General features: G+C 66.7%; 1 protein-coding gene across 1 annotated transcript in view; it reads right to left on the bottom strand.

Moving 5' to 3' along the window:
- CPLX1 (complexin 1) overlaps window positions 1-4,323 on the bottom strand; it is a 40,890-nt gene extending 36,567 nt beyond the window's left edge. The window contains exons 1-2 of the mRNA XM_040237729.1: window positions 4,211-4,323; window positions 2,861-2,966 (exon numbers count right to left, since the gene is read on the bottom strand). Of these exons, the coding sequence (XP_040093663.1) occupies window positions 2,861-2,891 (31 nt within the window). The 5' untranslated portion in view covers window positions 2,892-2,966; window positions 4,211-4,323. The remainder of the gene's footprint in view (window positions 1-2,860; window positions 2,967-4,210) is intronic.
- Window positions 4,324-12,224: the final 7,901 nt, after the last annotated feature.

The following is a 12,224-nucleotide window of genomic DNA, read 5'->3' as shown; positions in this document are numbered from 1 at the left end:
GGGGCAGGGCAGGTGGGGCCAGGCTGGTAGGGGCAGGGCTGGTGGGGCAGGGCAGGAGGCAGAAGTGCGGAAGGCATGCACCTGTCTGCGGCCCAGCAGGTCCCGGGCTGGCTCCTCCCAAGAGCCCCAGAGTGGACAAGACTGGGCAGACGCAGCCGTGTGTCCAGGGCACGGGGGGCGCCCCATCTGTCTGCCTATCTGTCTGACGCTGGGCTCCTGAGTCCTGCCGCTGCTGGCCCTGCCAGACAGTTACCCGGAAACCTCTGCCCAACAAAGAGCTTGACTGAGGCACCGCCAGGCAGACGGCCTGGCTTAGTTAGGCTGCACGGAGTCTTGTCCCCAGCGTTGCGAGCAAGGCCGCCGAGGGCTCCCTCCAGGCTGTGAGCCCTTCTCTGAGGGTGCACATGTGCACAGGCCTCTGCTTTGGCCCCGCCTCAATTTCTCAGTCTCTTTCTGGATGTCCCTGTGTCTGCGGGCCTCTCTGCCTCTCTGTCTGGCCGTCCATCCACGCCTGCCTGTCTCCGTCTCTATCAGTGTCTGTGTCTGTGTCTTTCTCCCTATGTCAGTCTCTCTGTCTCAGTCTCTCTCTGTCTCTCCCTGTCTGTCTCTCTCTCTACGTCTGTCTGTCTCTGTCTACGTCTGTCTGTCTCTCTCAGTCTCTCCCTGTCTGGCTCTGTCTGTCGCTCTGTCTGCCTGGCCTGCACTTGCACTGCCCGCCCTGGTTCCTCGGGTCTCCCAGGCTCCGTCTCAGCCACCCCGTCTTCCGCTCTGAGCCTCTGACCCCTCGCTCTGCCCCTGCCTGCCCTTCAGCACCTGCCCTCGGGGCCTCACCAGTCTGTCCCCAGCCCTGCTTCCCCAAGGCTCCACCTCGGCCCAGGCACGTCCTTTGTCTTTCCTGTCTGCCTGCCTCTCACCCACACTCACCCTGAGAGAACAGGACGCCGCCCGCCAGGGGAGGGAAGACATAGGGAACAGAAGACAAGGTCTCCCCTGGAGCAGCCCTGGGGCGCAAATGGGCTGGGGGTGGGGTAACGCCAGGCTGGGGCGCCCCCCAGCTCCCCAGCCCCTCGTCGGGGGTGAGCCCGCCCTGTCACTGCGACAGGAGGAACTTCGGGCGGCCACGGAACAAAGACAATCCAGGCTGGCAATTACCCAGCTAATTTCAGCCATGCAGACAGCCAATCAAATATTTCGGTTTTCTTCCAAGCCCACCTCAGGGCCTGAATTAGCCGTCTAATTAATTATCTGTAGCAGCCAGGGGCTGGCTGGGGGGAGCCGAGAGCCGCCTGCGCCCGGATCACGTCCCGTGACGTAATCGTTATAATTAGACTCAACCTGCAGCCCATCCATGACCGCAGAGCCTGGAAATGTGGCCCCGGGCCACACCCAGACAGCTTTCCTCTTGAGTCCGGGGGAGATGCGGCCCACCGTGGGGCCCCGGTCCTGGGCACGGGAGCCCTAGGGCCTCCATCCTGGCCCTAGCTCCTAGTGCCAAGCCCCGTGGCACCCCGCCTCTGGTGAAAAGCAGCCTGTCACCCCTGCCAAGAGGTGGGTTTGCCCTGCAGCACATGACCCACAGCCGGCTGCGAAAGGCATCGGGTCAGGGTGGGGCCCACAGAGGCCACGCGTGGCCCAAGGTGGGGCTGACGCATAGGAAGATGCCTCGGACCGCAGAGTCAGCCGGCGCCTGTCCCCAGGGCTCCCATGGCTGGCACCCACGGGGGAGCTGGGTGCACAGGGCTGGCCCCAGGGGCCGGGCTGGCCAGACCGCTCTGTCAGAACGCATCTGTGTCAGTGTGGACTGAAGTCCACAGCCCTGCCCACCTCCTGGGCCAGGGGCTCAGCTCACTGTGAGGTGCCACCTGCCTCTCCGGGCTGTGGTGGCAGCCTTGAGCCAAGGCACAGGGCTCCTTTCAAAACAGTCAGCGGGGGCTCCCTCCCCCAACACACACACGAGAGAGCACTGCGGCTGTGGATGCACATGAGCTATTCGGGGCCTTTTCCCTTATCCTTGCGCCAAGCTGGCCCTGAACCCTGTGCCCAGCCAGCCCTGGCCCCCTGTGCCCAGCCAGCCCTGACTCCCTATGCCAAGCTGACGATGACTCCCTGTGCCCAGCCAGCCCTGACTCCCCATGCCAAGCCGACCCTGAACCCCTGTGCCCAGCCAGCCCTGGCCCCCTGTGCCCAGCTGACCCTGAACCCCTGTGCCCAGCCGGCCCTGACACTATGCCCAGCCAGCCCTGACTCCCTAAGCCAAGCCGACCCTGACCCCTGTGCCCAGCTGGCCCTGACCCCCTGTGCCCAGCTGGCCCTGACCCCCTGTGCCCAACCAGCCCTGGCCCCCTGTGCCCAGCTGACCCTGGCCCCCTGTGCCCAGCCACCCCTGACTCCCTATGCCCAGCTGACCCTGACCCTATGCCCAGCTGACCCTGACCCCTGTGCCCAGCTGGTCCTGACCCCTGTGCCCAGCCGGCCCTGACCCCTGTGCATGCTCCTGGCCCTTCCCTGGTGACACCTCGAAGCCCTTGCTGGCTGCCCCAGGCCCAGCTCCGTTCCTTACCCCTTCTCTGGCTGCCGTGGCCAGCCCGTGGCCTCCTGCACCCCTGCTCATCGGAGGCAAAGTCCCCGTGGGGCCCCCAGATCTGACCAGTGAGACTTCCCCGGTGCCCCTTGGGTGGGCTCCACCTGACCACAGCACGTGGCATGCACCCCTCCCCACCCCAAAGCCAACCACGGTGACTCAGGGGTGCTGCCTTTGGTCCGCAGGAGCCTGCAGCTGTGCTTGCGGGCTGTGCGGTGGTCTGAGGGCGGCCCTGTGTGACAGCGACTGCCCGGGATGCAGGGGGTCCCCTCGCCCTACCTCCCAGGGCCTGTTTCATCACGAACTCCATGGCGATGGCTCTGCGTCCTCAGCAGCTCCTCGGAGGGTCGAAGCTCACATGCGAGTGTGGCCAGGAGTCCTCTGCCTGGGGGAGGACGTGGTCACAGGTCACCCGACGGGGCTGGGGAGGACACGTTCCTCACTCCCGATCAACTTCCCCGAGATGGGGATCTGGGGTCTGAGACAGCATCATTCACGGTCCCTGCACACCTGGGGGCCAGCCCTCAGCATGGGACAGGCGCCTGGGAGGGTCTGGGAGGGTCCCTGTGGCGTGCTCTCATCGAGCTCCTGGGGTCTGTGAAGGCGGCTCTTGGCTGCTGCTGCAGGGAAGGCGAGGGTGAAGCTCGAAGGAGGCGGCCTGGGCGGAGCGAGGGCGCCCCGGGCGTTCGGAGGCGACTGGCCTAGTGACTGCTTGCTGGAGCCCTGGCCCACAGGGGCAGGGATCTATCTAAGGACAGGAAAGGTTAGTGTGGGTGGCACCTGGGGGGAGCTCCTTGGGTCTGATGAAACTCGGGAGACCAGGTTCCACCAGGGGAGAGGCCAGCAGTCACCGCCACTCACCCAGAGACGGGGGGCGGGGGGGGGCGGGGAATCCAGCCTTCAGGGAACAAATGAAATGGGGAGTGACCGCTGCGGCCCTGCACGCGCCGGTGGGCCCCTCCAGGTGCAGGGCAGCTGCAGGTCTAGCGGGGAGGGGCTGCTTGTAAAATCAGTAACTGAAGTGCCCCCCCACCTCCTGTGAAGTCTCTCCTGGCAGAGAAACCCAGGTCCCTGGAGATCCTCTGGTTTATGGCTGTAAATTGTTTTCTTCCGAGATGAAGGAGACCTGTGTTTGTGTAGGTTGGGGAAGGAATGCCCTCGCCTGCCCGCAAGGCACTGGCCCGCAGGGGCACCTTTGCCGCAAAGCAGATCTTCTTCCAAACTTCTCCCCGGCTCCCAGGGGAGGGGGTCTCAAGGCCACAACGCGGCCAGGGCGCTGCTGGAGCTCCCCCAAGGCTCCCACTGGCGCACCCCTCGGCTTTGCGGGCGGGCTAGTTGCCCGGCTCTGCCAAACGGCCCTCAGGCGGGAGCGCGCCAGGAGAGAGAAAGAAAGAGACAGAGGACGAAGCAGGGGAAGCGGGGACGCGAGGGGCAGGAGACTCGGAGAAGCGGCAAGAAAGAGGGAGGGCGCTGGCCGGGACCGCGGGGCCGCTTCAGCACCGCTCCGGCGGACAGCGCCCGGCGGGGCCCGAGAAGGGGCATCGCGGGCGAGGAGGGGCCATCGGGGGCGAGTGCGCGCTCAGCCCGGGCAGGGGAGGGGGCACCGGTGTCGCGGAGGGGGCCGGTTACCTTCCTGGGCCGCGGCCGGGGCGCGGGCGGGCGGGGAGGGCGGTCAGCGGCAGAGTGCGCTCGGGCCGGCCGGGTCCATGTGGCGCCCCGGGAACTGCGGCGACAGCTGAAGGGCACGGCGAGGAGGGCGCGTCACACGGAGGCGCTCCCCGCCCCCCGCCCGCGTCCTAGCGTGACGAGGAGGGCGGGGCCGCGGCGGCCGGGCGGGCGCGGGGGTGGGGGGGGAGCGGGGAGGAGCGGGGCCGCGCCCCCCCCAACCCTGCCCCTGGGCCGGGCCGGGCTGGGGGGCGTCCCTGGGAGCGAGCTCGCAGCCCGGCGCACCACCCCGGCCCCCCGCTTAGGGCAGAGCCGCAGACGCTGCCCGCAGCCGCCTCCGTCCGATCCCGTCTGCGTGGTGGGCCCGGGCGGGGGCCGCCCCCCACCCAGCCCGAGCCAGGGACCCGCGCTCTCATCCGCTTCCGCCCGTGCGGAGCGCCTGGCGCGCGGGCGGGTCGGTCCGCAGCCGGGTGGGCAAGGCCTTTTCTCATCCGGGCTCGCGGCTCGCGGCGGGGGTCGGGGAGACCCGGGGTCGCGGCCCCGCCCGGCATCCCACTCTCCAAGGGGGCACGGAAAGCGCTTCTCAGCGCGGCGGGTGACCGCGGTCCCAACCGGGCCGAGTGCCGCTGAGCGCTGTTCCGGTCTCGACCCCTGCTGCTGGGCGGGAGAAGGGAGCCCCCAGATCCCAGAAAACCCATCCAACCGTGGGCGGAGGGCAGCCTGCAGACCGACTCGGACCTATTTGTCTGCGTAAGAGGGTCGCAAAGAAAGAGCCATGCCGTATCCCTTTGGCGGGACAGAGACGGAGCAACCCCCGCGCCCTCGGCCGGCGGCCCCACGCAGGGCAGAAACAAGCGAAGGTCACTGCGGAAAGGCCGCTCGGCTCCTGCCCGCGCCGCCGCGCCCCCGCTCCGGGCCTCCGGGATCGCCTCTGCAGCGGAAGCCAGGCTGCGGGGAGAGCGGGTCGCTGCAAGGTCGGCGCCCGGCCTCAGCCGCTCGGGGTCAGGTGGTGGCCCGCGGCTCTGCAGGGGCCTGGTCTCCGCTGGTCGGTGGCGGACACCCCTGCTGACTGCTGCATTACCTTTCACTCCCCCCAGGCTGAGTCATCAGGCCTCGCTGGGCCTGGGGTGATCCTGGAGACCCCCACCCCGCGACGTCGTCCTCCTGCTGCCCCCCAGACAGACGGCCTGAACTCCGGAGGCCCTGCCTGTTTCCCTCCATCTGCTTGGATCCTGGGCTCCCAGCGCTCACTCGTTGCTGGCCCCCTCCAGGCTTGAGTGTGGGCATCAGTGGTGGGACAGGGGCCCCCAGCAGGCAGGGGTGAGGATGAGGACAGGGTGGAGAAGGCCAGCACCGCTTTCTGGGAGAGGGCAGGGCACCCCCACTCTGCAGCTACTTTGCCCAGCGAGCACCCTGGTGGCCCTGGGGGAGGCCCACACCCCAGGACACACAAAGCTGCAGCCTCCTTGGATGCCAGGGCTGTAGGAGCCGGCCCAGAACTGCCCACTCTTCCTGCTAGTATCTCCTGTCACCCGGATCTGGGCAAGGTGGATACAGTGGGGCTGCTCGGAAGGGCGAGCCTGGGGACACACAGCGCTCACACTGGACCTGCAGGGAGCCCCTTGTGCTTGCCCACCCTGGCCGACCACCGGGAACGAGGTGTCCTCGTCCGTTTCACCTCTGGCCCTGCCCTTCATGCCTTCGCAGGTCTGGGACAGGTGCTCTGGGGAGGGAGTGGTCACCGGTTTCCGGGTGTCGAGGGTCTTGTGGGCCCAGCCTTAGCCCTCAGGGTCTGTGCAGCCTGGCCCCTGGTGTCCTCAGGTCCTGGGTGTGGACGCGGGAGGGAGACGTGTGTGTCCAGCACAGAGAAGCCCCTTCCCCTGCTGGAGCCTCTGCCCTCCAGCCCTGCCGCCGTGGACCCGGGGATGACCCACAGCTGAGTCCACAGCAGCACCGTGACTGCTGACCCCAGAGCTTATAAGCCACGGAGACACCCGGTTGACCTAGGGGCAGCCAGGCTGGTGTGGGCCTGCTGAGCACCAGGAGAGAGGGCATCAGGACCCATGCCCAGCTCACAGACCGTGACCCCACCGACCCCATGACCCAGGCCTGGCCCATGTCGGGGGCCGAGGACATAGGCCCTCTGCTGACCTCGCCGCCTGACCCTCCGTCCCTTAGCCTCTTTCTCCACCCCCCACCCTTTGGGGGTCACCATTCAGAGGTCACATGTGAAGTCATCACCTACCTCTGTGTTGTTACCCTCTTAGACCCACCACACACTCATAGCTGCCTACTCGGTTCTCACATCTGTCCGTCCGGGCCCTGGGCTGGGTGAGGGGGACTCAGACCCTTCCATGGGGAATAGACAAGGTTGGTGACAGTCCCAGCTCAAGGCGCCCAGCACCTGAGGAGGCCTGGAGGGCGGGGGTCAGCTCCGGGCAGGCAGGGGGCAATGCCCGTGACCAGGAGGTGATGCGGCTTGTGGCCTCTGCCCGGCCTTGGGGCCACACCCCAGGTGGGCACTCCGGAAGAGGGCCTGGGCGCCAGTGACCAGTCCCCAAGCCTGCAGCCAGCCCGAGAGTCTGGAGCGAAGTGGAAACATCCACGACAGCAAGAAGGGCTGAGCCCAGGGCGCCGGTGTGCGTCAGGGGCTGATGACCACAGTCAAAGCTAGAAGGTGGGTGAAGGGTAGGCCAGGCTGGGCACAGGGGCAGGGAGGGGAGAGGGTTCCCCAAAGGCATCAGCTTTGGGGCCTGCCCACAGGACAGGGCAAAGCCCTGAGCTCGGCCTATGTGGGCTCCTGAAACCCTGAAGGCTCGGAACCCCTGACCCACAGTAGGGCTATGCTGAAGGCCAAGACCACCGGTGTTGGTTTGAGACGCCCCGTGTGGCCCCCACGGGGTCATTCCAGATGGCAGGGACAAAGGTGGCCCCCTGGCTCCAGCACCCCCAGCCTGCCTCTTGGAAGCCCTTTCCAGGCGCCGGTCACGCCTCTGGGGAGGCCTGGCCCTGCTGGTCCCCTCTGTTCTGGGAGGGCCAGGATCACTTGAAGTCCTTCTTTGGTCCTGGCGAGGGGTCTGGCCAGGGGGCTGCAGGCCCCACGGGAAGGACACACTGGCTCACCAGAAACTTCAAATGCAAACTGAATAATTCAACACGATGGATAATTCAGCCTCCAGCACCGGCACCAGCCACGTGGCCACTTTCCTGCTGGATTTCGTCGTTGCTTTGAAAGGTCATAACACGGGAAAAGCAGAAGCCGACCGGACGGGATCATCGCTGGTGCTGCTTGGAGCTGGGCCAGAGCACCTCGCTCGGCGTGGCAGACCCCGAGCGCTCCCACCGCAGGGTCCCGTCCGGCCACGTGGGCTCCGAGGGGAGCTGGAGGAGCTGGCCCGGCCGGGGCGGCCTGCTCTCTCCTTGGGCCCCGCCACCGCCTGGGGCGCTGGGACAGGCGGTGCCTGGTCCAGTCGGTGCTGAGATGCACCCTTCCCCACCTGCAGGGGCTGCTCCTCACGCTCCAGGGATGGGCGGGCCTTTGGTCACCCCGGGAACCCCAAGGGCCCGCCTCCCTGAGGGGCCGGCCCAGGATCTGGGCTCAGAGCACAGCTGCACCGCCCCCAACTCAGTGCACCCTGCGGACACGCTGTCCTGCAGACGCCCCCAGCCCACACTCACCTCCTGCCAGCCGACCACTCCCTGGCCTCCTGCCCGCCCGTGCCCACCGGGGGCCAGCCCGCTCCTCTTCCTGGTCTCTCGTCACGGCCCTCAGCACAGGGGTCTGTCTGCGGGGCTGTCTGTCTGGAGGGTGGGGAGTGTTAGAAAGAGGGGCCGTGACTCCCCGAGATGCCCAGAGCAGGGCCTGGGGCCGTGAGGGCTGTGCCCTCCTCCTCCTCCCGCTGCTGCCTGGAGCCCCCCGCCCCCCGCACTCCCAGGTAAAAGCAGTTCACTCGGCCTGAAAGCAGATCCCACTTCTCCCCAGCTCTGCTGCAGGAGGCAACCAGGGGGGCGCGGGCTCCAGGCTGCCCTGGGTGAGCGCGGGGGCCTTGGTCCCGAGCCGGGCGAGGGGGCGGCGGGGCAGCCGTGCGTCCCCAGGCCTCTGCGGGGCGGGAGCCCCCGTCGCCCCGCCCTGGGGTCAGCTCCCCCGAGCCTCCCATCAGGGTCTCTGCGGCCGAAAAGAAAGTGACGTCTGGCTGAGGGGCCCACGCCCCACTCAGTTCAGTGGTCACTCCCTTGCTGTGTGACCCTCATGGGGTGAGCTTCCCGAGAGGCCCCAGGGGTCCCTGTTCTGTGAGTGACCCCACCCGTCACTCTGCCGTCCCCCACGCCAGAGGCCTCCTCTGCCCTCCACAGGCCACTGGGACCAGGCCGGGGCCCCTCCACGGGCAGCGCCACCAGAGGCAGGCTCAGGGCTCCCTGCGCCCCGCGAGGGCCCGAGCTGCCCGCGCTCCATGCGGGCCAGGCCTGGGCTCCTCAGCCAGTGACCTGTGTCCAGCAAGGACCGATTCGGCCGACCAGAGTGGGCCCCCTGGGGTGGGCTTCAGACTCAAGAAATCCTTTCCAGAAAAGCAGGCCAATGAGATGCCACGAGGCAGCTCATCCTGCCCCCTGCCCCTCCCGCCCCCCTCACTCAAATCTGAGTGAGGCTTGGCCTGTGAGGGTCCCACTGAAGGGTTTGTGTGCCAGGAGGGCCCCAGGGACCCTGTCTGCTCACTCAGGGGTCTTCCTTTGGTCCTGGGTCGGGCCCCTCCTCCTGTGCTCATGTCCAGGGGGCCTGGCAGCCCCGGTCAAGCAGCTTGGGCTTGCAGGGTGGGGTGGGCAGCTGAATTCAGGCCCCGTTCCTGTAGGCCCAGGGGAGGGGGTGGCTGGAGGCCTGCCTCAGGGGACAAGGAGGCTGCAGCAGCCAGGCCCTTGCAGTACAGTCCAGGAGACCATCCAGCTGAACAGGGCAGAGCCCAGTGACTGCGTGGCGGCGGCTGGAGCAGACACACTGGCCTCAGTCGGAGGCACTCTGCTCACCCGTCAGCACCCCGGAGGGAAGGGGGCCTGGGGGCCAGGCCCGCCCCTGGATCACGTCCCCCTCTTGCAGGACCCTCAGCAGGGCCGACGAGGGGACGCAGGACGGTGAGCCCTCATCCCTCCAGAGCTCAAGCCACCTGTGGCCCTGCCACCGTGTGCTCCACTGCCGCCCCAGGGGCTGTCCTGGCCGCGTGCGGGTCAAGTGCCGTGCAGTGCCAGAGCAGCGGAGCCGGAGAGACCTGGGGCCGTGGCCTTCAGGGCCAGAGAGACCTGGGCCACTAGCTTCGGGCTGAGCGACCCCGCGCTGCCCCCCCCCCCCATGCATCACAGAGGAGGGTGGCCTCCCAGGCAGCACACTGCAGACAGGTGGAGGGCCTGAGGGGGTGGGGCGGGGGCTCCATCCCGCCTCCCAGGGCCAGGCTGCGGACTCTGGGGGCGGGGGTGGGGGGGACACCCAAAGGTGTGGTCTCCAGGCCTGTGCTGCAGTGCAGATGGCGGGGCCGGCCCGGCCCAGATGGGTGCGGCCTCCATCCACCTCCAAGGCCGGAGCCCTCGAGGTCCCGGGACACCCCCGTCCCCAGACTCCATCCTGGGCTGTTCAGGCTCAGTCGTGTCGGACTCTTTGCAACCCCAAGGACAACAGCTCTCCAGGCTTCCCTGTCCTGCACGTTTCCCAGAGTGGTACTCAAATTCACGTCCATTGAGTCGACACCACCCAACCACCTCATCGGCTGTTGTTCTCTTCCCCTCCTGCCCTCAATCTTTCCCAGCACGAGGGCCTTTTCCAATGAGTCAGCTCTTCGCATCAGGTGGCCAAAATATTGGAACTTCAGCATCAGTCCTTCCAATGATTATTCAGGGTTGATTTCCTTTAGGATTGACTGGTTTGATCCCCTTGCAGTTCAAGGGACTCTCAAGAGTTTTCTCAAACACCACACTTCAAAGGCATCAATTCTTCAGCGGAGGTACTTTGAGGATTCACGTGGGAATTACAGCATCACATGCAGAAAAGGAAACAATGGCAAAGCAGAAGGCTCCCAAACCAGAGAGAGGAGTCTCCCCCTCTGCCCCCAGGGGAAGCCCAGGAAGTGACTGAATCGAGTTAACCCCTCCTTCCTGGCCGGGGCGCCTGTGGGCCTGCCCAGCCCAGGACCAGGTGTGCACAGCGAGGAGCAGCACCCCTCAGTGCCCGCAGCTGCCCAGTGCCCCGCCCTGCATCGAGGCTCTGCCCCCCACACCTATGTGCCCTCCCCCATTGGACTCCTGGAGAGCCCCAGCCCAAGGCCCCCCAGATCCACCTGCACCCGCACACCCACCCAAAAGCAACACGCCTGTTGGGCTCAACACTGCCTGAGGGGGCCCTCCGGCCCCCTTCCCGCCCCGCTCCTCCTGACACCCCCAGGGTGGGCCAGGACTCCGCAGACTGGAGGCCTATAAGCTGTGTCCTGGCCCTCAAGCCAGCTCCTCCCCAGCCTGACTGGCGCGGGCCCGCCCCTCCCTGTTAGCCATGACAGTCCATGGGATCCTCCAAGACAGAATGCCCTCCCTGCTCCAGGGGGTCTTCCCAACCCAGGGATCAAACCCAGGTCTCCTGCCCTGCAGACAGATGCTTCACCAGCTGAGCCGCCAGGGACGCCAAGTGCCCCCAGGAGCAGACCCTAAAGGACAAGGTTCTGACCCCCCGCGTGGGTCTGGGGGGTTCCTGGTCCTGAAACATTGCTCTCAGGGAGGAGGGTGTGTGCCAGGGGCACAAGGGCAGGGGAGTGAAGGTGGGGTGGAGCAGGGGTGGAGTGGGGTGTGTGCGTGTGTGTGTGTGTGTGTGGTGTGAGAGCTGTCCAGTGTGTGTGCGTGTGTGCGTGTGGTGTGAGAGAGCTGTCCAGTGTGTGTGTGTGTGTGTATGTGGTGTGTGTGGTGTGTATGTGTGTGTATATGTCTGTGTCTGTGTGTATGTCTGTGTGTGTGTGTGTGGTGAGAGGTGTCCAGTGTGTGTGTGTATGTGGTGTGTGTGTGTGGTGTGTATGTGTGTGGTGTGTGTGTGTGTGTATGTCTGTATGTCTGTGTTTGCCTGTGTGTATGTCTGTGTGTGTCTGTGTGTGTGTGTGGTGTGAGAGAGCGGTCCAGTGTGTGTGTGTCTGTGTGTCTGTGTGTGTGGTGTGTGTCTGTGTGTGTATGTGTATGTGGTGTGTGTGTGGTGTGTGTCTGTGTATGTGGTGTGTGTCCATGTGTCTGTGTGTGTGTGTGTGTGTGTGTATGTGGTGTGTGGTGTGTTCCCGGGCCCTCCGGGCAAGCCCCCCCTGGCACGGCCGGACACCGGGGAGGGGCTGTCCCAGCACCAGGGCCCCAGCTGTGTTATCCCTGGGGTGCAGGGCAAGCGCAGAGGCTCCTGGCAGGGCCCAGCGTGCCCAAGGGCACCCAAGGGCGCTGGGGGACCGGGTCCCAGTGGCTGCAGAGCGAGGGGGTCCGAGCTGGCTTCACGCTGGACAGAGGGTCTCCCTTGGCCAGAAGTCCCACCTCCGAGCTCCACCTGGGCAGCGGTGCTTCTCCCGGGCCCGTTTACAGACCTGGGGACAGTCACCCCGTGCGCGCTGGGACAGGCAATTCCCGGTCTGTGAGGGACCCGCATCTACCAGGCGGTCTGGGGCTTGGTCCTGCGGGCAGTGGGCTCAGCCCCAGCTGGGCGGAAAGGGAACTGCCACGACCAGGGGCCCTGCGGGGCCCGAGGGGATCTAACCCTGGGTCCCCCGAGGCAGAGCCCGGACTCGGGCCGGGGCAGCAGTTCCTCTCTGAGGCCTCAGGAGTGACCAGGGCAGGCAAGGGAGCCAGTGGAGGTCGGCAGCTGAGCTGGCCTGGCCCGTCTTCCTGGGCTGCTCCACGGGTGCTGGTGAACGTTCACAGGCAAACGAGTCCTTTCCACAAATGGGCATTTGCCAGGAATCCAACAAGGGCGGGACTCCAGCCC

The sequence above is a fragment of the Oryx dammah genome, unplaced genomic scaffold (genome assembly GCF_014754425.2).
Source record: "Oryx dammah isolate SB20612 unplaced genomic scaffold, SCBI_Odam_1.1 HiC_scaffold_3, whole genome shotgun sequence".
In the NCBI taxonomy this organism is placed as follows: Eukaryota; Metazoa; Chordata; class Mammalia; order Artiodactyla; family Bovidae; genus Oryx; species Oryx dammah.
The sequence above is the reverse complement of the archived record's forward strand: the minus strand, read 5'-3'. Positions and strand labels throughout refer to the sequence as shown.